Source organism: Punica granatum, chromosome 5, assembly GCF_007655135.1.
Source record: "Punica granatum isolate Tunisia-2019 chromosome 5, ASM765513v2, whole genome shotgun sequence".
NCBI lineage: Eukaryota > Viridiplantae > Streptophyta > Magnoliopsida > Myrtales > Lythraceae > Punica > Punica granatum.
This window is the reverse complement of record NC_045131.1, coordinates 14,646,150-14,673,308: the sequence shown is the minus strand read 5'-3', so window position 1 is coordinate 14,673,308 and position 27,159 is coordinate 14,646,150. Positions and strand designations below refer to the sequence as shown.

Here is a 27,159-nt window from a genome sequence, read left to right as displayed (position 1 = left end):
GTCTCCTTGACCACATTAGCCTTCGAAGTGGTGGATTCCTTTTGTTGATTCTCCTTCTTGAGAAACTCGACAATCCTTTATTTAGTGCCATTTCTTATGGCACGCACGCTTCTTTTTCTTATTATCTTGTTTCTCCTCGGTTTCGGACAAAGCCTTTCTCTTCCCCTTCCGAGCGGTCTTGGATTCCACATTATTCACTGTAGAACTTTGGAGGAGATTCACTGCATCCTCCTTTCAAGTTTCGTCTTCTATGTAGAGATGCCTAAGAATCTTCTCCACGGAAAAGTCTTCAATCATATGAAAAAGCTTCTTCCGATACTCATTCCAAGTGGAGGGCAATTTCGAGATAATCACCCCCTTGCAATTCCTCGAAAATCACAGCCTTGAGGTCACAAAGCCTCTGCACGAGCACTTGCCACTCATGGATGATCCATGATAGGATGAGAATTAAGGAACTCGAATTCGAAATATTTGAGCATGAGGAATTTGTCGGTGCCTTGTCGTTCGGTGTTGTATTTTTCTTCAAATGCTTTCCATAGCTAGACTGGGGACTTGATTGACATGTAGAAGTTGTACAATCGATCGGAGAATGTGTTGAGGATGTGCCCTCGACAAGTGAACTCATCATCCTCCCTTTTCTTCTTCAATTCAATCGCTTTTGCTCTGTCCTGGGGGTGGCATCGACAGCCGTGTCTTCCACGAGTTTGACATCAGGATCCAACACGCATGCCACATTGAGGGTCGTGAGGAGCAATAACATCTTGTCCTTCCATCGGTTAAAATTTGTTCCATCGAAGCGATCAGGCTTCAGAAAGTCTTGGTGATGACTTTCTATGCAGATTTCGCCTCCAAAGCCATCTCGTTAGAAAATCTACTCTTTGATTGATAGGGATGGTGGGGAGATGACAATCGGAGGAGACACTCCGAACACGAACCGTGAACATGATCACGAACTATAGACTCGATCATGAACCACAAACACGAACATGAACCTTGATCACGAACAATACTCAAACTTGGGCGATGCCTGAAGGCATGGATCAATGCTTTCCGAAGAGTAAATTTGCCCCCACACTTCATTGCCTCAGGTTTCGGCAAAGAAGTCTCGAAATATGATGAGGCTCGTGTTTTGCTCTAGAAGCAAAACTCGTAAAACCCGTTGCTCTTAACTCTCTCAAATTTTTTAAATGTTTGGATTGATTAATAATAATTTTTTGAACACCAGAACCTCTATTTATTTGTATTCAATGGGCACAAATATAGAGAAAAACGTGTCTTCTCATTTGGGACCGTATCTCTTGGAGAAATCTTGTACATTTTCGGCCAAAATAATTGCCTGTACGGACGAACGAATGCATGTTGACCGTAAGGACAGTCAAACACCCGTTGACACTACGGTGTTTAAAAAAAAATTATAAACCGAAGTCTTGTTTCCCTCCACTTAGTACGAAAATTACTCTAAGTAAATTACCGAAAATACAAACTCTTGCGATCTAATTTCTCAATATATATCACACCTACCCAAAAAAATATAATATACATCACTTCAGGAATTATTTATAGAGGTTATAACATCAATAAAATATAGTTCAATTTTAACTAAGATGCATTATCACTGTGGTGTCATGACGATAAGTCGAAACTGACGGCTTTCATTACGCGTAATTACTCTTAGTGAATTTTCCATAAGCTTGAGCTGTTTTGGCCAGGGTCACAAAGTTGATTTCACATTTCATTGCAATACGCAATTTAGTTAATGAATTTTTCTAAAGTTTCATTTATTTAATTACTAAACTGAAATCATGTGATAAATTTTCATTATTGAGTCTCTATATGCAAAACAAGAATGACAAAAAAAGAAAAAAAAAAGGCTCTTCCTTTTTTCTATTTTCCCTTGGGGCAACGAAATAAAATCCTAAATTCTTAAACACCTATCTATAAATTATAATGTCTTTCGACATCTCGGTACGGTTAGTAGTCCTGATCAACTTTTGATTAGTGATGGTACCATTTTGTCTGCTATTGTAATCTCATTCTATGTCAACTTAATCTTGGATCTGGTTAGTACCAGCGAACACTGCCTTGCTCTCTTACTGTAAAAGCTTCTAAGCTAATGATATGTATCCACAAAGTTTTTTTTTTTTTTGGAAATTCTGAAATCCAGTAGTCCAATTGGCTCCAACTAATTCAGTTGGGTTGTCCCATTAAATGGTAAAACTCTCATAACGTGATTTTTTTACATTCACAATAATTCGAATCCCGATACCTTACTTAAGAGGAATAAATGCCAAATAACTTGAACCAACTCAAATTGATATAGATATCCACACAGTTAATAATGAAAATTTGCTCAATATGCAAATTTTACAATTTTTCTTTTTCTTGGGTTAGTTTTTTAGATTTTTACCGGTAAAGCATATAACTGCTTTTACCCATTATACACCATGAGGTTTGAATGCAATCTGGGCCGGGTCACTCTTCGAGGGCTCAAGATCTTATTGGGTCCAGCTAAATTTGGCCCAAAATCCAGGGATAATTATTTGAAAGGTCCTCTTAAGTCCTGAGGCTTTTGTAAATTATTATTACTAGTGTTTTATCCGTGCATTGCAGGGGATTTTGACATGAATTGTTTTATAATATAAATTTTTTTAGTCTTACATGTTTAGATTGTATAATTGTTTATATACTTATGTAATAATTGTTCTTAGAAATGTTTGTATCTAATTGTACATGCCTCGTTCATTCTTTCATTGTTTATTCTATTTTTTTAAAAAAACTTTTGATCACGTTCTTTTCATTTCATTACCGCAATATTAATACCTACTTTACCTTTTATATTATCCTCAAGTTATAATTTACTTGTCTTACTTTATAACTAATGAAATAATACATACAAGATTGAACTTTTACATTTACATTTAATGGTTTGAGTATTTTCATTTTTACTTACTTAGGTAAATATAATTTATTTTTATATTAATTAAATTATCAAAATTGTACCTTTGCACATTTTATTTTTTATGATACATAATGTAACTATTCAAAATTGTTAATCAAAATTGTTAATCAATATACGGATTACATGTACTTTTTATTTTTAATTATACTAGTAGTGGGACACGTGCATTGCACGTGATACCTGGCTTATATTATTTCAAGTTGACGCTTTTTTTAAAAAATATTAGTGTGCATCTGGTCTGTTTATGCAAAGATTTAATTGTTAGAAAATTAGTAATAAAGAGATCAAAATTTAAAAATCTAAACAAAAATAAAGAGGTTAAAAACATGAACTCATGGAAAAAACAATTTACATCCTTTTAACTAAATATACCCTGGAAGAAACAAATAAGTCATTTTTTCCTAGAAGACAAATATATATATATATATATATATATATATATTGGCTTACTTCATATTCTGACACGATCATTCATTGAACAATCCGTTATTTTCTCATATATATATATATATACAGTTCACAAACACTGACGATTGTTCTTCGAATTCCATCATCAAGAACAATCTTAAGCATATATTGCAGAGTAAACTAACAATTTGCCCTTTAAGAGATCGATATTATATCAAATCTAATATCAAGAAAATTTTGACATCAATTTTAACTTTGACCTATTAAATGTACATCATATTGCCAATTTCGTTCTGTTTACCATTAAAAACTCGATGGAATCCTCTGACGGAATGGGCAATATGATAAGCATTTAATAGGTCAACGTCAAAATTAATGTAAAAAAAAAGAAATAATGACACAGCGGATGTTTCCGTCCACTATTAGACGACAGACAGACGGAATTGGTCATCTAATATACATTTAATCTGTCAAAATCCAATATGATGTAAAAAATTTCTTGAGACCTGATTTGATACAACATCGATGTCTCGAGGGGTAAATTGTTAGTTTACTCAATATTGCACTACTCAAATTAATATCAGATTTAAAATATAAAGTCAAGTCTTTAAAAAAAAAAAAAGCATATAATTAGGATGACACTTGGTATTAAATATTATTAAATAATTACCTCAAGTTAGCTTTCCACTTTTACCGCGTGGCATTTCTTACATGAGGGCCTCAAATTTTTTTTTTTCATCACGTTATGCCCTCATCTTCAAGAAGTCTTTTCTTACTTTTCTTGCATGTGTTATACGTATATCAAGTCTTTTCTTACTTTTTTTTTTCCCACCTAGCAAAAAAAAAAGACAATTGTTTTTCCCAGATTACAATGGAGGTGATTTTTTTTGCTCTCAAATAAAATTACTTTTGCCCTAGGCCTGTGGATTCTAAGGAGATGGCTCAATGCTTTGATCAGTTGCCAAAACTATAGAAGATAGATGTAAGCTGAATACCATGAAAACCTTAAAATTAAATGGAGGCCGTTCAATCAAATTTAAAAAATGAATTTGCTAGCAATTGCTTTATTGGCTGGGGCATAACATAATAAGGAACACGAAAGTTCTTATGTTGTTGGCCTCCAAATTAAGAGAGGAAAATCAACTAATCATAGGACGTAGCACAACGGCAAACTCCCAACTGACAGGCTTACACTGCAGTGAGAAAATCCTGAAAATGAAAACTACCCCTTATTTGTCCTCTTTGTTTGGTGGATCAAAATTTTGTCCGGAAACTTCAATATTGTGATGTTTTCGAATAAAGTATTTCCTTTTCCTTTTTCTTTTCCTTTTCCAATATTCAGTCCCAGCTTCTATTCTTTCGCTGCTTCGATGTGGCCCTAGCAGTTGTCATAAGAGTGTTGAAAGTCACATTAATCTGCATTCATAATTGAGAATGAATGTGCGGTCAGTTAGTGAAACAAATTTATAGTAGGGAATTTTTTTTAAAATAAAAAAGAGAAAAAGAAGTGCTGACCTTTGTCCTGCTTACACATGTCAATAATTTAACCATTGGACAATATGTTGATAAAAAAAACCAATAAAAGTGTTGGTTTAGTGGTAAGTAACTCACTCCCATAAGGAGGAGAACACAAGTTCAAACCAGGAAGCGCACTTGTTAGGAGGGAGAATAACTTTTAATGCTCGATCTCCCAACTGAATTAGTCAGATTCCATTGGGCTTCTGGATACCAGGGTACACACCGAAAAAAATATGTTTGATAAAAAATGGAACAAAACTAAATGATTCTTAACGGCAAAATTAATCCTTGTAATTGGTGGAAGAAAGAAATGCTTCATAGAACCTCTCAAAGAGTTGAAACTATTGGGAATATTGATGGAGACTCTGAAATCTCGATGAGTCTATTGCATATATATAGAACGTTCGTCATTGCTCTTGACTAGGTCGATAAAAGAGGCATCAGTGCACATGTTCCTAGCCATACATGGCAGAGGCTTGTATGGCTAGTGTACAAGCTGGACTGTCATATATACATGCTAAACAAATTGGAAACCAAATCAAGGGAAAGAGAAAATCGAAAGGAGAAAAATATACCAGGAATATGCATGACGCAACAACAGATTGCCCAAAAAATGAAAACGTTCGGCAAGGTCCAAGCAATCGATCTACTTCGTTTTGGCTAGGTACATGACCTGCAAAGCCCCCTTCATAATTATACATAATCGGGGAAGGTTTATTTCTCCATGTCTGTGCCATGTCTTCCATTAGAAGATAAATCTGCACAAGTAATCTGTGCAGCAGTGGTTTTTCAGGCTATACAAGGGAAACTGATAAGAAAGAGCTGTTACCCGAAGAACTCAGATATGTATGCAAACCTCCGGCGCTCCTCTAGACCTGTTACAGTTCTGCATTTCAGTGATAAAATTCTCGAGAAACATAAATGAGGCTGATGAATTATGGGAAGAAGTTGAGATTATAGCCCTCCAGGATATTTTCCACAGTGTAGCTCATGGGGAGTCTCTGTATGGTAATCAGCACATTCACTCGAGGAGAAGCCTTTGTCCCCACCCGTCTTTTTTTTTTTTTTCAGTGTTTATTTTGAAACTCCAATTGACAATTTATGGCATAACTTGAAGGCCCGGGAAGGAGATTAGTGGTGAAAAGACATGACCATTTCTGTGAAAGCACAGAATGCTCTCATAGGGACATGACCAGTTCTGTCAAAATTTGATGGTTCTCCGAGATGTTCTTGGTCCTCTGTTGTGGAACCCCCACCAGGTATTTTATTCATTTATTTAGTTTTATGGTCGGATTGATCTATTGCTGAAAGAAAATAGCGCTATTAGTTCTATGATAGTTGTCCTTAATTAACCTGATTGAATAATTGTATCATCATTCATGTCTTGAGTTTGTTTTAGATGAATTAATCTACACTACATTGAGCAAGCTCGATGCCTCGTGAATTGGTGGGGTTAACATTTAATGATCTTTGATCTATTCTTTGATCCACTTAAATAAGTATGAGAACATCATAGTGGTAACGGAGTTTTGATTCCTCAACTTCCTTCTCATTTGCCCAACTCATTCTGTACTCGATTTTATTGCACATTTCATGGTTCTTGCTTCAATTGCATTATACATTTCTGTTCACGTGCCTTTTCAAAATCGCTTATGTTCACGGCAGGAGCATTCATGACTTTTTTTGCTTGAGATTGCATTTTAAATTTCTGTTGAAAGGGCTTTCAAATTCACTATTGCTCCCTGGCAGGGCTTCTGGACATGATAAGGCTGTAGACGCTTCTCATTGCTGTCCCATGGACAATTTCGTGTTGCGAAGCGTTGGAAAGAAACTAATCTTTTGAAGTTACGAATTTTATGCAGAAAACGGTATTGAAGGTGAGCATGAACCCCCACAAGGTCAAGGTGGAGACACTAAAAAGTTGTTGCCGAACTCAAAGGTACATGCATATTCTCTTTAACATTTCGATTCAGAACGAGATTTTGTAAATCCTGCAAAAATGGTGTCCGATTGATGATCTTTGTTGCGTAATTTTTCAGGCATCGATCAGATGTCTATTGATGGAGAGAAGGGAACCGTGACAATCATCAGAGAGGTCAACCTGGTACTGGTATAGGACCCCGAGATCTGCTGAGAAGGAAAACCTCTGACCCCGACTCCTTTCGAATACTATCCCTTTCTATATCCGGCTTACCTGCAGCCTTAACATGAGCTGACCCCATTTCGACGGATGATAGAGTTGGTAAATCTATCATTGCCCATGAACTTTGAGGGCATATGGCAATTCCGATTGGAAACTTAGCGTGGTTGTGTCCTCAAGGAAGTATCTTAGGCCTCAACTACTGTCAACTCCATGGAGCTACAATATATAATAGGGATTTTTTGTTTGTGTTACATTAGCTGATAGGTGAAAGCCTTATTATAAGGTTCAAGTATGGAAAGAGAAAATGTTGATTCGGAAGAATATATGTGTCCGTACAGGTTTGTCTGGTTATGTTGGAGATAAAATAGAGAGTTGAAAAGTCTATTTTTATGAATAAGAAGATCCTGATTTCGAATACCTCAGTCCATCAATTTTGAAGCCTTTCTGCATGATGAATCCCTAATGGAACCGCTTCGAGTTATGGAAATTCAGAATTCAAGCCAAACGAACTTCCTTATTCAAATGTGAAATGTATTTTCGTGACCAATACTGTTGAAATTGCTCCAATTTGGTTATATAATGTTCTCTTCATAGAAAACCATACTGGTCATGAATTTGATCCGAAACTCTCCATTGACTGGGTAATTCAGAGTACTTCAGGAGCTTCTCTGAGAATTTGTTAGGTCAAGTCGGCACTTTTCCTCAAGAGCTGCAAACTGTGGTTGCGTTAAGGTTTTGATTAATGAAGTGATTTTATTTTTCTTGAAATGCGCCATTTTATATCCGAAAACTTAACGGACCACGCTTATAATCCACGTTTGGGGCGAATTGGCACACTAAGGGGTAAAAACCTCACAATTGCGAATTTTTTTTTAAGATTTTCAAAACTCAAATATGAAACCTTACTTAAAAAGAATAAGCTTTAAAACACCAAAATCAATTTATTTTTTTCTTTTTCCTTTTGTAATGAATAATCAACCCATGCTCTTTAATTGACTATACTATCTCGTGCGGGCGCAATTACTTTCGGGCTTGAGAGAAATTCAATAATTGAATGAATTGGACCGTTAATCCCATAATAGAGTTTGTTAGTAGGCCCAAGAACAATGATTTGAATTATTAAACCGATATTTGAGTTTGCTCTCAATCCCAAAAGCAATCGAGCACCGAGCATGCACGAGGGCTAATCTATACTACTACAAAAAGAAAAAGTCAAGTCTTCGTCTAATTTTTACTTTCCATAAATATCTTTTCTAAAATTCTATTAAAAAATTATAACCGTTAAATTAAAGAATGATATAATTTTCTCTCCTCTCTCCTCTCTTTTTCTCCTCTCATCGTGAGACTAACAATTCAATTTCTCTATGCCAAAAAAAAAAAAGAAGATCAAATTCCCCACTTTCCCAACCCTTTCTCTGTCCCTTTTCCCTCTCTTCTCTCTTTCTTTAACGTTCTCTCCTCTTTTTTTCTTTGTTTTCCTTATTTATCTTTTCTCTTTCCTCTCTTTCTCTTTTCTCTCGCCGTAAGAGCAATAATTCCATTTCTCCATGCAAAAGGAAAAAAAATCCAATTCCCCACTTCCCCATCTCTTTCTCTATCCCCTCTCCCTCTATTATCTCCCTCTTAAACTTCTCTCCACTTTTTTTTATTTTTGATAGATAACGTTTCCTCCACCTTTTCTTTCCTTCAACATTTTCTTTTATTAATTTTATTATCTAATTCAATTAATAAAAATTGTCTTTTAATCTCTAAAAATACCGCACATAGGATTTTCATATCGAACTTACATTGAAAATTCTGCTGCTAGCGTGTCACTTTCTTTTAATGAAATTCCGTGCGTAACACGGGCTTCCATCTAGTAATACACAAAGGATAAAAGCAGAATTACAAAATATGGACAAACATTTAATATAATATAATATGATAGATAACGGAGTTTAGTAATGGATAATAGATAATAGATAGTATAGAAATATAGATAATAATAGGATGTCTTTGAGTGTTTATTTACTTGTGAAAATGTATATCTTAAAATTTCTTTCTATATATATAGTAAAATTAAATAAAAAGATGTGTCTGTAGATGTGAAAATGTACATCTTTTACTACTCATTTATTAATCAAGGAATGTAAATAATATGAAAATTAAGAATTTTTGTATTGATATGTCGAAAGCTTACAATCATAATTAAAATTAGTTTATATATGTTGAATGATAAAAGTAGCCTAAATACGTTAAATGAATTAGAATTCTCATCAAAAGGTGAATTATCATTTGTTTAGATACATTGAATATTTAAAATTTTTTTAGATACATTGAATGTGTAGATAGTAGGAATTGAAACATGTCTATATACACTGAAGGTTAAAAACGGAACTATGAAAAATCGAGAAACACCTAAATGAGCTCCGTATTTTTAGAATAATAATTATTTATTATTTATTATTATTATTACTACATCAAAACAAATCAATGCATAATTAAAGTACCGATTTTCTTTTACTTTAAGTAATAAATTATGGATTATACGTTATACATTATAAATTAAATAGAACCCAAATTTAATCTTTTGCAAATTTTTATTATTTTATATTCGGATAAATTACAGGTTCTTGATAAATATATGATATTTCCTAAAATTTATTTATAAAAGAATCTCATCATCGAATGATTCACTTCATAAGTAAATTGCCGACAGTATATTTGTATATTTTATCTCATTTAACTAAAATACATTTTATAAATAATATTGATAATATATGTAGATAATGAATAGTATAATACTTTAATCAGATTAAAGTATTCACCTTTTATATTCAGGTTTAGATGTTCTGGGTATTTCTATTTTCAATTACCTAAATAACTACATTTTACTTTTTATTAATTAATTGATCAAAATTGCACCTTCATACAATCGTACTCTTAACTTTTTTTTTTCATTTTTATGATTATAGTGGAACTCTTTAAAATTCTTAATCAAATATATATTTACATGAATTTTTTTATTACTTATATATAATAATAAATTGAAAACTAATTAAATCATAATTAATGTATCAGTTCTCCTTTACTATGTGTATTATAGATTACTATTATTTTTTTTAATGACCCGGTTTTAATCTTGTGTCCCATGGACTCCCCAACCTCCCATGGGATTGGATGCGTATTGTGCATGATAGTACATGTAAGGGGTAGCCTTTTGAAGGGTTTTTGCAGCGGGGTGGGATCGAATTTGCGACCTCTCATGTTATGTAATGGAAAGAGAGACATACTCAACCGGCTGCGCTAAAAGAAAATATGAATTCAGTCCAGGAGTTCTGATGTTAAGTCGTGGCAGCAATGACGCTCTTGTCATTATTGTTTCACAAACTTTCTCCTATTCCCAAGTTATCTGTCAATAACTGGTTCTGCGTTTGAATTTCTGATTGGTAAGACTGTTCAGAGGAAATGGTATCGCAGGAATTCTATATCCGAAATGAGAAAAGAAATGGTATTGCACGAATTCATTTTCATAATTTTCCAATATTTGCTTCGTGAAAAATCCGAAGTCAATGGAATTCATATTCGAGCAATCAAGAAAATTGGTCATATTTGCCAAATAACGTAATTACCTTGCATAATATATTATTAGGGTTTTTAGGGTTGTTTCTTAAGGATGCTCACATTATATCATGTGTGCCTCATTTCAACATCTGATTATAAAGTTACAAGTGTCCAGAGTTTTTGATTGTATAGAACAGGAAGATTTTGTATTTGTGGGTTTGCGGGAGGCAAGAACAATTCGTCCATGCTTGGTGACTCTTAGCAAAGCACGTGCTGCACAGGGTGCGAAGTTTGATCGAGTCACCAAAGGCTTTGTTCATCTGCACGCAACCCCGACGAGTTCGATAAAAGTCACTCACATGCTGCTTGAACGCTGGGATTTGCATAATTTAAAACAGATTCGAAGCTTTGCAACGTAACCCACTCATGCTTTGTGATGTGTGTACGTACTACGTAGGTGCGTGCAGCCAGCTCCATTGGCCGTGCCATTTTCACCGTTATCTACATTGTATGATTTCCTAATTTTCGATAATGTTATCAAAATTTGTATAATTCAATATAAGGCTGGGCAGTCTTTTCCTGGATTTCGAAACCAAAAAAGCTGTGAAAAAAGCTTAATGAAATGAGCGTATCCATTGCTCATTAAGAAGATTCGCTTTTGGCAAGATAATGATAAAGGAAAAGCATATAATCCAGGTACCTTCTTAGGCAGCCCAATGGAAGAATTCTTTTAAGTCCCAATTTTCGCATTAAGTATCGTATATATTATTCTGCGGTCGCATGTACATGGATAGTTACGAATATATATAACTACATAGATAGTTAATTATGAATATTAACAATATATTCAATTATGAATACAAGGACTGAAACTGATCAGCCTAGAAAGTTCAGCAGCTGAATTGAAAACATCAAAAGCAACCCAGGGACCGATCTGGAACTTTGCAGAAAGTCAGGAACTACACTGAAACCTGGTAAAAAGTTTCATGGACTGATCTGAATATTCTGAAACGTTTAATGGCCGAATTGAAAATACTGAAAATGGTCCAGGATTTGACTGAAACAGGTCAGGAAGTTTCGGGACATCTTCGAAACAGTGAAAATCTCTAAATATGGACTGGAACAGCATTAAAACTTTGTAAAACCAAGTTTAAAACTACTTAAGCTCATAATCACGGTTTACACGACCCATTTTCCAATCATTCCCCATGTTGCCACCAAAGCACACGTCAAACACATCACCGACGTACAAGCAGTCGCATCGGATGGCGTCATACGTATTTACAAATATATCCAACACTTATAGGATACTAGTTGATATATATAATCCTAATAATCTCGCTCGTGGCTCCTGAGTCGGCCTTTAAAGTCGGGATGTGAGTAATTAATTAATTAGCAAACCGGCGGGGCATCTCAATATGATCATCAACATATATAACACTAAAGAAGAAAACTATGACAGACACGCAGAGTCGCACCAAAACATGCACGACATGGGAAATTAGAGCAACACATAACATCAGCTACTTCGTTCCCAAGAAGGGAAATTAGAGCAATACTCATAATGATAAGAGCTAATTCAGTTTAATTAGTACGATAACTAGGTACGTACGAATACGATCAAGGTGATCGACGATGGACATAGGGCATCGGCGGAGGGAAGGTGTTGGGGAGCCTAGGAGCTAGCCTGGGGTGATTAGGGCCCCACCCAGGCCGAGTCGGCCGACGAGGAGCCCAAGATATGGGTTGCGGGAAGGTACCTCAGGCAGGGGGTTTAGGGCGCCATTTGGGCCAATGAAATGGAAGGGGAACCCATGGCAAAGGTTTCGAGGAGGTACCTCTAGCTCCGAGGGCGTTGCTCATACGGTCTTTAACACGGTCAAACGCGTTTTCCGATATATCCTTCCCATGCCCTCCCATCTTCTTGGCTCCTGATTATATATATTGATCGCTATTATTGGTTACAGGGGTGGAGTTAGAAATAATATTCAGGGGGGCAAATTAAAAGTTTTGAGGCAAAAGTCAAATAATAAAATAATTTAGGGGGGTATTGATGTTCTTTTAGGGACAAAAGTTTGAAATTTTTACAAATTTTGTATGTAAAATCTTCAACAAATGGAAAAGTCTGGGGGGGAGCATTGCCTCCCCCTGGAGCCTTAATGGCTCCGCCCCCGATTGGTTAGGTCGGAGAGGGAGGGAGGGAGGGGTTAGGAGAGAGGGCTTACGCGAGGGAATTGGTGGCAGCATTGCCATTAGTAGTAATGTGTTCCTGAGCCGCAATAGCTGCGAAGGTGCTGGTGACGAGGAGGGTCGCCACGGCGACGACCCACAGTGCTAGGGAGATCTTGGGACGACCCATCTTTCTAGCAGTTGCTGGAGTGGTGATGGCTACAGTAAGAGAAGCAAATTTATAGACAAGCAGAAAGTCTAGCAGTTGACACCGGAATCATTACCGTCCATCGAGATTTTTAGTTTAGAGAGTTTTTTTTCTTTTTTTTTTATAGGAATTCTTTTTTCTTCTTTTTTTGGCTGAATTTTAGGAATTCCTTCTTGATACAGCGAGAAGTTGGCGTGCTGGTAAACAATGTTCATGATCATAAATTATTGAATTAGGGAGAATAGCAGTGCTTTGATCCCAGACAGCTCCGTCAATTGATTGATTGGTCCGAACCCGCGTAATGTGCGTTGTGTTCCGAAAAATTAACCGTAGATTTTTTTTTTTGCTTTTGTTTTTATTGGGTGTGAGAATTCTGTATAGCAGCTATTACGATTTTTGTTTTGGTTAATTATAAATTAAAAGACATTAATTTTACATTTTGTACCATTTCTAACACGTCTGTTTATATTTTACACATAAAAAGTACAATTATGGATTTTGTATTAAGTTTAGCACGTTATTACTCCTCCCCCCATCAAACTTAATGTGCCACGTTACGGTAGCGCACATAAACTAATATTTAGCGAGCCTCGATTTAGTTATTTTTGATGAATTTATTCCTTTAGGAAAAAATGAAAATGAAATTTTTTTTAATGTTTTTTCGTTTTAAGTAAGGGGTTGTAAATTTAAAATGTAATATTCACAAAAAATATTATCTATTGCACCATATATCCTAACGTTGACAGATATTTTTAGATCCATCCCAACGTTGTTTTTTTGCCTTAAATATCTCAACGTTGCTATTTTTGTTTCACCAATTATCCCTGGTGACATCAAATTAGCAATAAATACCTGGCAAAAAATCGATATTGAAGTAGATCTAAGAATATCTGTCAATATTATGTTATATGGTGCAATATACCCAATGTCAAACTAGCCTCTTTGGAAACGAATCCAAACTTATTTGATTTCTCTACAAACTTTTTAAAATTCCAAAACAACCCAGAGTTTTTAAAACTTTTCAAATCTGCCCCAATCCTTCCTCTCATGGTATTGTTCATCGTTTTCTTCCTTCTCCCATCCCAGCCTCCTTCGCGCCGACGAACCCATTCGGTGAGAGACCCAGGGACCACGAAACCCACTGTTGCGGCTGCCCCGATATCCTCGCAGATCGAGAGAAACCCTCGACCACGAAAGCCCAGCTCTTCCACCCACTGTTCGAGGACCAAGAACACGAAAAGCCCTAAGATTGCAAGGATCAAGGTCTGGATGAGTTGGATGCAGAGAACGGTGACGCAGCGGGGGAAGAAGGAGGTGAAGGCGGACTTGATCGCGGAGGAGCTTGACGGGGCGACCATAGAACCCCTGCACAGTGCTGTGAGTGATGGACGAGGTGGCGAAGAGGGAGAAGACGGAGAGGAAGGGGGCGAACGCGAGGGTGGCGGCGATGGTATTGGTGTTAGAATCAGAATTTGGAGAAGAGAGGCCATCGGATTTTGGTGTTGGTGTCGGTGAGGCCATTGGATTTCATGGTTGAAGAAGAAAGAGAAAGTGGAGAGGGGGGGGGGGGGGGGGGGGGGGGAGAGAAAGAATGGGGAATATTTTGGAAAATGTAAGAAATTTAGATCGTTTTGTAATTTTTAAAAGTTTATAAGCAAACGAAATCATAATTTCACTCCTTTTATCAAAAAATGTTATCGGAGGTTCCACCTTCTGACCGGAGATGCACAATTGATGCATTGAACCCACAGAACCGGCCGATTTGAATCTAAAAATCCACTAAATCGACTAATCCATGGTTTCAATGGTTGAACAAATATATAAACAAAATTATTAACAATAGAAGGTTTTGAACCTTTGGCCTCTCCCTCTATGTGCACATGCACTAACTAGACAACGTCTACTTGTTGCTTTATTTCTTCGTCAATTAGTTTTGTTCCCTAGATATTATGCATTGTTAATGAATTTAAATAGAAATTATGTATTTAATTATCATTAATACTACTTTAAATAATAAAATATTATGATTAATTAAATCTGCGATCTGACTCATTGAACCCGTTGAAACCATAAACCCATAAACTCATATCTTATTCGGTTCGACGTTCGGTCTGGTTCGGTTCTGATAACACATCCAAAAGCTACAAATTGAATGTCTTGGCACAAGAGAGGCAAATCTATAGAGAGGATTTTTGGACTCCCTTTCCATACAGCGAGAAGTTAGAGGTAACACTGTCCATGAGAAATTATTAGGTGAACTCAGTTTAGTATGTCATTAATGAACTAAATCATTAGCTAACTAACACGCGTATATCTAGTCTCCCCATTCAAAAAACACCCCGATTTTTGTTCTTTTCAAAGTTAGCCCAAATTCGATTATCTTTCTTCTCCTCCTTCACAGAGCCATGTTCTCGGCTCCTCCCTTCCAGTCTCCACCCGATTGATGGCAACAAAAGGAAACGAAATGATAAGTCAAACTTCAAACTCTAAAATGATGCCATAATTCACACGTAGGGCTGACAATATTTGATACGACACGATAATACTACATGAATACGATACGGGGTTAAGCGAATTTGAGTTCAAGTTAAATGTGTTTCATGTCTAAAAGGGTCAAACCCGTTTAGATATGATAAATAAATGTGTTTAAATGGGTTCAACTCTTGTATTCCGTTTAGGCACGATTATACAAGTTTATATTATGTGTTATCGTGTTAATAAATTTGTTTCACATATTGTATCAATTCATAAAAGAAAGTACACTAAAATCATCTAAATTTGTTTATATAAATCACTCGTTTATGATACTTTTATCATGTCAATCGTGTAGTAACGTGTAATTAAAGTTAATAGTGTCATATCATGTTGGTATAATATGTACCTAAAATTAATAGTGTCATTCGTGTAGGTAAGTATACATACACATTTAGACACGCTTAGTTGAACGGATTAGACGTGTTGTATCCGTGTCAACTCGTAAGTAAACGTGTTGTGTTCGGGTTTAAAGCTCTTTGACACGAACCCTTTTAGACACAACATGTTTAAACACGACACGACACATGCTGACACCTCTAATCACATGAGATTTTACGATTTTCGATAAATTTCATGGATATGATACAAAATGTTATAAAGTGTAAAGATCGAAGCTTTTCGGTAAGGATTGATTCAATGCTTGAGGGTCAAGGGTTTGGGATGACTCTCAGGTGCACACACTCCGCAAGGAATGAAGATCGTCTCTCCTCCTTGAGTTAAGCCGATTATTTTCCCCCAAAGTCCCAAACCCTAGCACCGCTCCCTCTATCTTGGCTAGACGATGGATTGAACTCAAAACCTTTAATTTGCCGATTAAAATTGATATCGATATATGGATGAGAGAGAAGAGCAGACGGAGGAAAAAAAGAAAGAAGAGAGAAGCCGGGGGGAGGGAGATTGCAGAGGTCAAATGTGAGGTCGCCCGCGAGAGGGAGGAGCCGGGAACTTGTGAAGAGGAGAGCAAAGAAAAGAAGGTGAGAGAAGATTGGGCCAATCATGAAAAGAACGAAAATGTGGATTATTTAAAATATTTGGTAGGACCAGTGATACACGTATCAGTCAATTAGCGACTTAGTTCATTAATGACATGGTGAACCAAGTCCACCTAATAATTTTTCATGATCACGTGACTAGGCTAGCACGCTCATTTGATTGATTGGTAAGAATACTCTTAATGTTAGTGTGTTCATGTAAATTAAAAAAGAAAAATATATCTTTTAAGCTTTTTATTTTGGGTTTGGAAAGCATTTTTGTTTTTTTTGGTCTGGAGTGTTCAAACTTCCCAAACTGATTTTCGGCTCCCATGCATTCCCTGTGATAGACGAAATAGGTAAATTGGGCGGTTAAGTTGAGGCAAGTGGCCTTAAGGGGAATCGAATCCGGGATCAGGTGGATGCTGGAGCTTTTCTTTACCACTAGGGAATACCCCTTGAGATTATGTGTGGCAAGCTTTAAACCTGTATGGGATCTATTACGTTTTACGTTTTGGTTATTTACCAAAAATGCACGAAGTTGTGCATTTTGTATCACTTCTAACATAATCATTTGAAAACAAGTTGAAGTCCATAATGTATATGGAATTAATAAAATATCGCATATACCTTCAAATATTATCAACATAAATTCGGTTTGCTTTGGCAAATATTTTCTATGTCATTAAGCCAATTATTATGCCATAAGATATAAATAAAAAGAGCATATAAAAATCGAGCATGTATGGGACCAAAATATGAAGCTAAAGGGATCTTAATCACCATCATACGAAACTCTCTCATTTCAAATTTATTATCTTTTTGTATTTTTTTATTATTTATTGAGAACAAAATAATAATAATAATAATAAAGACACATACGCAAGTGCAAAAAATTTCCTCCCTCTTCCTCACCATTGGGTGGACCTATTTTAATGTTTTACTATAATAATATAATATAATATAATAATAAGAGTAAACTAATAATTTGTCCATCAAAAAATTGATGTTACATCAAATTTGACTTTTAAATTTTTTTTATATCAATTTTGACACTTACCTATTAAATGTACATTGCCCATTCCATCTGTCTGTCGTTGAAAACTCGACAGAACCTTTAGACGTAAAGAGTAATATGATGTACATTTAATAGGTCAATGTCAAAATTGATGCAAAAAAAGTATGAAATAATGCCACATTAGATGTTTCTGTCAATTATTAGACAGCAGGCAGACGGAATGAGTCATATGATGTATACTTAATCTGTCAAGGTCCAATTTAATATAAAAAAATTTCTTGAAGCCTGATTTAATATAATATCAATCTCTCGAAGGGCAAATTGTTAGTTTACTCTAATAATAATAATTATTATTATAATTATTATTGTTGTTGTTGTTGATGTACATAAAAGTACCAACTATTGATTTTTTATTACATTTAGTGCGGCGTTACTTCTCCCATCAAGCTTAATGGAATTTGCTCGTGTGATGCTTAATGGTGCCATGTGACACACATAAACTAATTTAAGGGAGAAATTTTGTAGATAAATTATTATGAAAAAAACCCAAAAGACTAGCTAAGTGGAGGAAGAGGACGGGGTTGGCGGTGAAAGCCTCGTCGGCAACCACCGCCCTCGAATTGGGGTTTCTAGTGACCTTAGCTTCATAGAGGCACCAATGGCCCTTCCCCCCACTAGTCCTTTTTCTATTATTTAAATTCATATGTAGCCGATGATCCCAATTTGGGGTAGTGGTAGCCAACAAGAACCTCACCACTAGCTCTTGTCCCTTTTTCATTTTACGATTTTTTAAAAAAAGAATCAGGAGTTGGGGGCCTTGCCGGCGACCACCACAATTTAAGGGGTGGTGTCCATCGGTGTGTTTCCAACCACCGGCTGCCCTCCATTTACATTTTATGACTCATTATATATATATATATATATATATATATATATATATAAGGATTGACCAGGGCCTTGCGGACGACCATCACAACCCTTTGGGTGGCCGATGAACACAATTGAGGAGTGACTGTTGTCCCCCGTATTCCACCACTTAGTTAGGGTTTGAGCTTTTATTTTTGAAAACTTTCATACTAACTAGCTACTTACCTGCGCCTTACGCAGAGTTATTATTTGTGAGGCAATCTCTACGTATTTACGCCTACTTAAAAGGAAAAAAAATCATGTGTTAATTTTGTTAACAAATATTTTATGAATTTTTCCTAAAATAATATGCTGATATCTTCAAATATGTTAATATTCAGAACGACTCGTCTAAGTGATGAATTAAAGTACCCATTTAGCATAGTCGCACGTCTAAGGTTTCGAGACAAGAAGAGAGGCGCTTTCGAGTGCTCATGTGCCAATTTCGGGTGAGGTAATGCTAATTGATCCTGCATAGAGCCTCTGAACCTATGTTAACTGTGGATGGACGTTAAGGTCCCGTGACCATTGATAGAAAGAAGTGGTCTTTCGGCACACTCTAATGACAAAGCGGCCATTCACGTCAGGCAATGGACTTTCCTTAGTAGATGGCTAAGTTACTTCGTAACGTTAACCTATCAAACAACGAATTCTCCTTCTTCTTCATAAATTCAGCATCTAAAATTGGCCAATTCAATATCTTATGATATTTCAAATTATAATTTTCAAAATATTACGTAATATAATTCATTTTTTTTGGTTTAGACATAACTTTTCACTCCTTGTATGTGAGCTACTTACATAAAATATCAAATTGACATTATCAGTAGAGTAGGTAATTTAAATATGAATAATTGTGAACAAGAAACTTAAAAACAATAACTAAGAGCTTTATAAAATTTTAAGGAGAGTTTTCAAAACTCAAAGATTATTATATAATTACTCTGTCCCCAGTAATAATCACATTTGGTGAAAATTATGAAAAAATTAGATAATCATGATAATAACAATAATTACTATTATTATTATTTTTGTCCACAGCAATTTCCCACTTTGGTTTAATATAGAATTTATCATATTTGGAATAATAATAATAATAATAATGATAATAAATGATAACAACAACAACAACAACAACAACAACAACAACAACAACAACAACAACAACAACAACAACAACAATAACAATAATAATAATAATAATAATATCGATACATAGATTAGGCTTAATTGACTTAATAATAATTATATAGATATATAGATTTAAAAACAACAACAACAACAACAACAAAAAACAACAACAATAACAACAACAACAACAATATCTCCCCAACAATCATCCCATTTGATTTAATGTACTAGCAATTATCCCATTGCGCTTAACTGGCTTAATAATAATTATATAGATATATAGATGTAATAATAATAATCATAACAATCTACAAATAATAATTATTTTAGTTGAAGTTAGGGAAACATAAGGTATAAAAAGAGTCGGTGAATGGGAATGCTCTATTTTAAATTTTGGATAGATGGCATTCAATGGCGAACGTCCTAGCAATTATATATTATATATTATATATTATATATAGATTTGGCTTAACTGACTTAATAATTATTATACAGATATATAGATGTAATAATAATAATCCTAACATTATATGAATAATAATTATGTTAGTGGAGGAGTATGAGAATGCTCTATTTCAAATTTCTAGACAAATGGCATTTAATGGTGAACGCCCTAGCAATTATATATTATATATAAAATATATAGATTTGATTCTATCTACCTAGCAATTATCCTATTTGGCTTAACTCGCCAAATAATAATTATATAGATATACAAATCTAATAATAATAATAATAATAATCATAATAATCATAATAATCATAACAATAAACAAATAATGATTATTTTAGTGGAAGTTATGGAAACATAAGGCATACAAAGTACCGGTGAATAAGAATACTAAATTTCAAAATTTAGGACAAATGGCATTTAACGGTGAACGTCCCAACAATTATATATTATATATAGATTTGGTTAATTGGCTTAATAATAATTATATAGATATATAGATGTAATAATAATAATAATAATCATAACAATATTAAAATAATAATTATTTTAGTGGAAGTTATGGAAACATAATACAATGAGTTAGGTGAATAAGAATGCTCCATTTCAAATTTTGGATAAATGGCATTCAACGGTGAACATCCCAACAATAATATATTATTTATAGATTGGCTTAATTAGCTTAATAATAATTATATAGATATATATGTAATAATAATAATAATTACAATATAAAAATAATAATTATTTTGGTGGAAGTTATGGAAACATAAGGCATAAAAAGAGTCGGTGAATGAGAATGCTCTATTTCAAATTTTGGACAAATGGCATTCAATGGAGAACACCCTAGCAATTATATATTATATATAGATTTGGCTTAATTGACTTAATAATATTTATATAGATATATAGATGCAATAATAGTAACCATAACAATATACAAATAATAATTATGTTAGTGGAAGTTATGGAAACACAATGCATACAAAGAGTCGGTGAATGAGAATACTCTGTTTTAAATTTTTGGACAAATGGCATCCAATGGTGAATGCCTCTGCAATTATATATTATATGTAGATTGGCTAATTTGGCTTAATAATAATTATATAAATATATAGATGTAATAATAATAATCATAAAAATATAAAAATTGTAACTATTTTAGTGTAAGTTAGGGAAACATAAGGCATATAATGAGTTGGAGAACGAGAATGCTCTATTTCAAATTTTTGAACAAATGTCATTTAACGGTGAACGCCCTAACAATTATATATTATACATAGATAAAAATCATAACATTATACTAATAATAATTATTTTAGTGGAAGTTATGGAAACAAAAGGCATACAATGAGTCGATGAACGAGAATGCTTCATTTCGAATTTTTGGACAAATGACATTCAACCGCCCCGACAATTATATATTATATATAGATTTTGCTTAATTGGCTTAATAATAATTATATTGATATATAGATCTAGATAATAATAATCACAACAATATACAAATAACAATTATATTAGTGGAAGTTATGGAAACATAAGGCATATAAAGAGTTGGTGAATGGGAATGCTCTATTTCAAATTTTTGGACAATTGACATTCAATGGTGAACGCTCCAACAATTATATATTATATATAGAATATATATATATATTTGATTCAATCTACCTAGCAATTATCCTATTTGGCTTGATTGGCTTAATAATAATTATATAGATATACAGATCCAATAAAATAATCATAATAATATACAAAAAATAATTATTTTAGTGGAAGTTATGGAAACATAATACGAAGAGTTGATGAATGAGAATGCTCTATTTAAAATTTTTGGACAAGTGGCTTTCAACGGTGAACGTCCCAGTAATTATCTGTTATATTTAGATTTGGTTAATTGATTTAATAATAATTACATAGATATATAGATGTAATAATAATAATAATCATAACAATATACAAATAATAATTATTTTAGTGGAAGTCAGGAAATATAAGGCATACAAAGAGTTGGTGAATGAATATACTCCATTTCAAATTTTGAACAAATGACATTCAATGGTGAATGCCACAACAATTATATATTATATATAGATATATAAATGTAATAAATAATAATAATGATAACTATTTACAAATAATAATTATATTAGTGAAAGTTATGGAAACATAAAGCATATAAAGAGTCGATGAATGAGAATGTTTTATTTCAATTTTTTCGAAAAATGGCATTAAACGGTGAACGCCCCAACATTTATATATTATATATAGGTATGTCTATTTAATTAAAATAACTCAGTAAAGGCTCACTAGATTAGTTTCCATGTGCTAGGTGTCACCGTCAAGTGTTACGTCAGTGAATTCCGTGAAACTTGACTAGGAAAATAGCATCGTGCTAAATGTAATACAACATCGATAGTTGATAATTTTCTATGTAATTTCCAAAACATTTTGCTAGAAATAAAACTAAGTGCAAAGTTGGTACATCTTGGATAGTTAAACCTTTTTTTTTAATTTATTTACACCAAAACCATGAACTTTTAGCTTTACTTTTATAAAATCACTTATTTCTCAACTGCAATAACTTTTAATCTATAAATTTTTTTTTCTTAGAATGGGTATTTTCGGGATAAGAAAAGTTATCCCAACTACTTTCCTGTTGCCTTTTGTAATATATAAATGTAGATATATAGATGTAGATATATACAAATAGATATATAATATAAATATATAGTATATATAATCTACATATTAAATAATTTCACTTAGATAGAGAATGTCTGGGAGTTTTATGTCATAAATAATAAAATGTGAAAGTTAAGAAAGTTACAATAGTTCCACACTCATTGTATCCTAAATACAAATTATATGACATATACATATATATATGACATATATATATATATATATATTGATGAATGAAGCGCGGACCACTCTCTGTAGCAGATTTTAGTGTAATAAACATATATATTAGTACTAGTAGTTGTGTAAAAAAAAAACAAAAACAAAAACAAAAGAAGCATATATTGGGCCGCTGGGCTATTTGCATTCGGCCACCGATCCGACCGGAAAAGTCCAGTTCGGCCCATTTTGGGCTTCACAGACATAAATTCATCACAATGGATAACACCCGCCGGGCAAACCTCTGAGACCAGACCAGACCAGACAGCGAGAGAGAGGAAGGAGGAAGGAAGAAAGCGAGATGGTGCAGCCGCACGGCGACGGCGAGCAAGAGAACGACGAGTTCTACGTTAGGTACTACGTTGGGCACAAGGGGAAGTTCGGGCACGAGTTCCTCGAGTTCGAGTTCAGGCCCGATGGCAAGCTACGTTACGCCAACAACTCCAACTACAAGAACGATATCATGATCCGCAAGGAGATCTGGCTCACTCCCGCCGTCATCCGTGAGTGCCGCCGCATCATCTCCGACAGCGAGGTCCCTCTCTCTCTCTCTCTCTCTGTGTGTACATCCTGGTAACTTTTTTTGACGGCTTAGGGTTTTATTGGGACGATTCTATCCCCAGGCCGCTTTATGCTTGAAAATGGAGTTTTGGGGACATCATTAATTTGACGGTAAAACAGAATACTAAAGGCAGAAAAGTTGGCATTTTTGTTAGCTTTTCTAAGTTCGATTATGGAGCTGTCGGTTATAGGCTTTAGTAAGTAAATGACCATTAAATTAGATGCTGCTATAAAATTTGAAGCCTGCAAGGGCATGTGAGTTTCAGTTTCGGCTAATGTGATAGGTTGTATTATGTATTGATTCATGATTGTTCTCTCGTCGAAAAGACCTCTTGGTTTGGATAAATCCTTAAGCCATCGCCTCTTTTAATGCTTGCTGGGGCTATTGAGAATGGATAACCATTGTGTGTTCTTGACAGGATAGGATGCTGTAGCTTCTGCTTGTGAAGCTTGAATTATCAATGGCGATATTAGAATAGAATCAAATCATATGTATTTTAACTCTTTTAACTACTTGTGTTTAGAAAAAGCTGGTGACTTGGTGCAAATTTAGTGCGCAAGAGACATATATACTGTGAGGAGATTTCATGACAAAGAGATATTCCGAGTCTCATCTCGGCATAGTCATCATTCTTGGGTGGGGATTGATGTAGCGGACATCACACTCTATGGTCCAGTTATGACGTATGTTTCATTGAGCAATTGAATTCCTTGTAACTTACATAAGGGAGAGCTTAACAGGATGACAATTGAACTAGCAATTTGTCTTGCTAATACATAGTAGTTATGTAACCATGTTTCAGCAGATATATATAATTAGTCTTGGGAATGAGTTTGTTTCGAAGTAGTTCTACCAACAGTAAGGGGGAAACTATAAACAGTTGTCCAAATGTTTCTCATTTCAAAGCTCCATAGAGCAATATAATGGCACTTTTGTGAAACCCCTGTCATAGAGGGTGAAGTATTACTGAGAAATTTTGTGGAATATGTAGAGGGTTTGTCACATGTTGACCTTAACAAGGATCTAGTTCCTAACAGATTAAGATGACATCAAAGGTTCCTAATTGTTAACAGGACAAAGGGAATTCATCGTTTATTGCCATTGCTTCACTAAAAAAAAAAAGTTTATTGCCATTGTAGTTAGTATTTATCTATTTATTTTATGTGATGCTGCTTTTGGGGGTCTCATTGCTATTGCATCAGTTTTCCTCCCCCTCCCCTTGCTTCCTCCTTTTTTTGTTCTTTTTTCTTTTTTTCTTCTTGCAGTTGCGGTATTCCATTCCTCTGTAGCAGGTTATTCTCAAAATTCTAACAGTTCGGCTTAGTAAGACTCATTCTTGATATGATTTTAGGATGTTTTAATGGAGTACGTGTCGTAGTTAAACAGTCTTTGGGCTTCCATCTTGTATAGAGTCATGATAAGTCTAAAATTTTTGACTTGGCTTTTAACTGAATAAATCTGTGCCCAACTCAAAAGCTTGAGCTATCGCGAGGTGAAACCACTAAGTATAAACCCAACTCGTTTCTTCTCTCTCTCCTATGTGATGCAATATTTTTACTTTTAACATGTCTCTATGTTTAATGAGTTCTCTTTCTCACTCACACCTTGGTGATATGCCCTCTTAGGCACTAAACAACAAACAGCATATGTATCTATTCAGTAGAAACTCAGTTTAATGAGAATGCTTATATATTTATTATACTATCAGGGAGATTCTTGTGGCTTCGATGTCTATTTCTTAGAAAGAGTTATTTGATAAATTTTTCTGTTTTATCACGCGATGGTGTTGTTTAGTTAAACTTAGTTCAAATGTTTACTTTCCAGTTCTCTTTTTACCCTGTGTTTAATCCCCACTCTAGGAGATGAGTTGGATCTGGTTAGTGGCAGAAATTATGATTCACTTCAATATTTGTTGAACCAGCTAATTTATTCAATTGATGTTGTGTAGATCATGAAGGAAGATGATAACAACTGGCCGGAACCCGACCGTGTGGGTCGACAAGAACTTGAAATTGTCATGGGAAATGAACACATTTCCTTCACAACTTCGAAGATTGGGTCCCTTGTCGATGTGCAGAGTAGTAAGGATCCTGAAGGGCTTCGAATCTTTTACTATCTTGTTCAGGTAGCTGTCTTTTGCCTTATGTTTATCTGCTGGATATCTCTTGCCAGGTTTTGATCTGGCCCATACTTTTGTGACCTGTTCTGCTATGTGTTATATATACGAAGTTGCTCTGTTGCATCATGTTTCTCTTGCTTTCCAGTCTTTGTTCGACGTATCCCTACTCGGTACCCAGAGCATACATGTATTAGCGAAGGTCTTATTGTTTGATTCTGTTGCTTTTGGTTGATAAAGTACAATGGGGTGCAATTGCATTTGGTCTTTGTTGCATCTCGACTATTTCATGGCCTGAATCCTACATACCTGTGAAATCACCATTGAAAGCAAAAGCACCTAGCAAAAGAGACAGTTCATCCCTACAGAGAAGTTTGAGCAATGGACAAAGTAGAAAGTTGTCTGGTTCGTTGAAAAATAACCTGAATATATTGACACGTAGGACAGATTGATAAAGGGTGACAAAGAAATCTTCTTCAGCAGCCTTACCTTGCCTATCGAGTGTCTGATTGAATAGCTTGCTCTTTCTTAAGTTTTTTTTTCCCTAGGAAATGTATATTTCCCTAGGGTACAATATGCCACAACTCTTTGGAAGAGTATTTCTAGCCCAAATAATGATAATAATGATCATTTGCTGGACCTGTTAGGACAATTATTCGACATCAGGCACAATTGTGGGCAATTTATTTGATTTCTGACATGCCTGCATGAACTTTTTTAGACCCACTAACATTATCTTGAACCATTTAGTCGGCTGACAGATTGCACATGTATCGTTTGTTCATAATCCTTCACGGCAGAGCTTGTTCAGTGATCTGTGTATGGCTTGTGCATGCTCACATATTAGTGGTATTTTCTCATCATTGGTCATTGACTGGGATCTGCTGTGGATGCAGGACTTGAAGTGTTTTGTATTCTCGCTCATCTCACTTCACTTCAAGATTAAGCCAATATGATTGAGTTTCTTCTGCTCCTTTTGTCCGAGACTGTTAGGTTTATGAGGTTGTTCCTCGATCAGTATTGATGCCTGCCTGGAATGGATTCATCGATTTGGGTGATAGTACCTCTGGTGTATTTGGTGTGTGTGGATATATCCCAAGCTGTCAATTGCTTGCCCGTGAACTAAAATGTTGAATTCTTCTGTTAATGGAGGTTTCAGATTTTTATTTCTGGATATTTTTCTTGTCAATCTCTCTGGCTGTGATTATATAGATGCAACTCCATTACATTACTTGAACCAAATATCAACCTAATTTGTAGAAAGAAGAATCTTGATTGGATTGACGCATCCAAATGCTGCTTGATTAGTCGAATTAGTTGACTGACATATACATTTGTTCTATCATCTTGTAATGTTGGGTACTCTTGTGTGAATACTAAGGTGTGTTTGATAAAATAAGCGTTTAAAAATAAAGCAGTTAATTAGTTAAAGAAGGAAATATGTAGGAAGAGAGGAGGAATGATAAGAATGAGATGATGTTTTGTAAGGGTGAAGAGCACAAAAGTTTTTGGTTTAATGTTTAAGTAGTATATGCTTTGTTTATTAAATCATACTTTACTTCATTTAAGTTTTTGCTTCTCTCTCAACACAATCATTTACAAAAAATTAATAATAAATTC

General features: G+C 34.7%; 1 protein-coding gene across 1 annotated transcript; it reads left to right on the top strand.

The window, feature by feature from the left end:
* Window positions 1–23,063: 23,063 nt before the first annotated feature.
* Window positions 23,064–26,715, top strand: LOC116208761 (protein mago nashi homolog). The gene is made up of 3 exons (XM_031542314.1): window positions 23,064–23,396; window positions 25,372–25,548; window positions 26,436–26,715. Exons 1-3 carry the CDS (start codon window positions 23,163–23,165, stop codon window positions 26,493–26,495), a joined length of 471 nt encoding a protein of 156 aa, XP_031398174.1. The 5' UTR covers window positions 23,064–23,162; the 3' UTR covers window positions 26,496–26,715.
* The last annotated feature ends 444 nt before the right edge of the window (window positions 26,716–27,159 follow it).

What these genes read in the sequence shown, in the direction of transcription:
- LOC116208761 (XM_031542314.1), top strand. Translation starts at nt 23,163, where the DNA reads ATGGTGCAGCCGCACGGCGACGGCGAGCAAGAGAACGACGAGTTCTAC. An exon ending in GCATCATCTCCGACAGCGAG is followed by an intron (nt 23,397 to 25,371) that starts GTCCCTCTCTCT and finishes GATGTTGTGTAG; the next exon opens with ATCATGAAGGAAGATGATAA. An exon ending in TCTTTTACTATCTTGTTCAG is followed by an intron (nt 25,549 to 26,435) that starts GTAGCTGTCTTT and finishes CTGTGGATGCAG; the next exon opens with GACTTGAAGTGTTTTGTATT.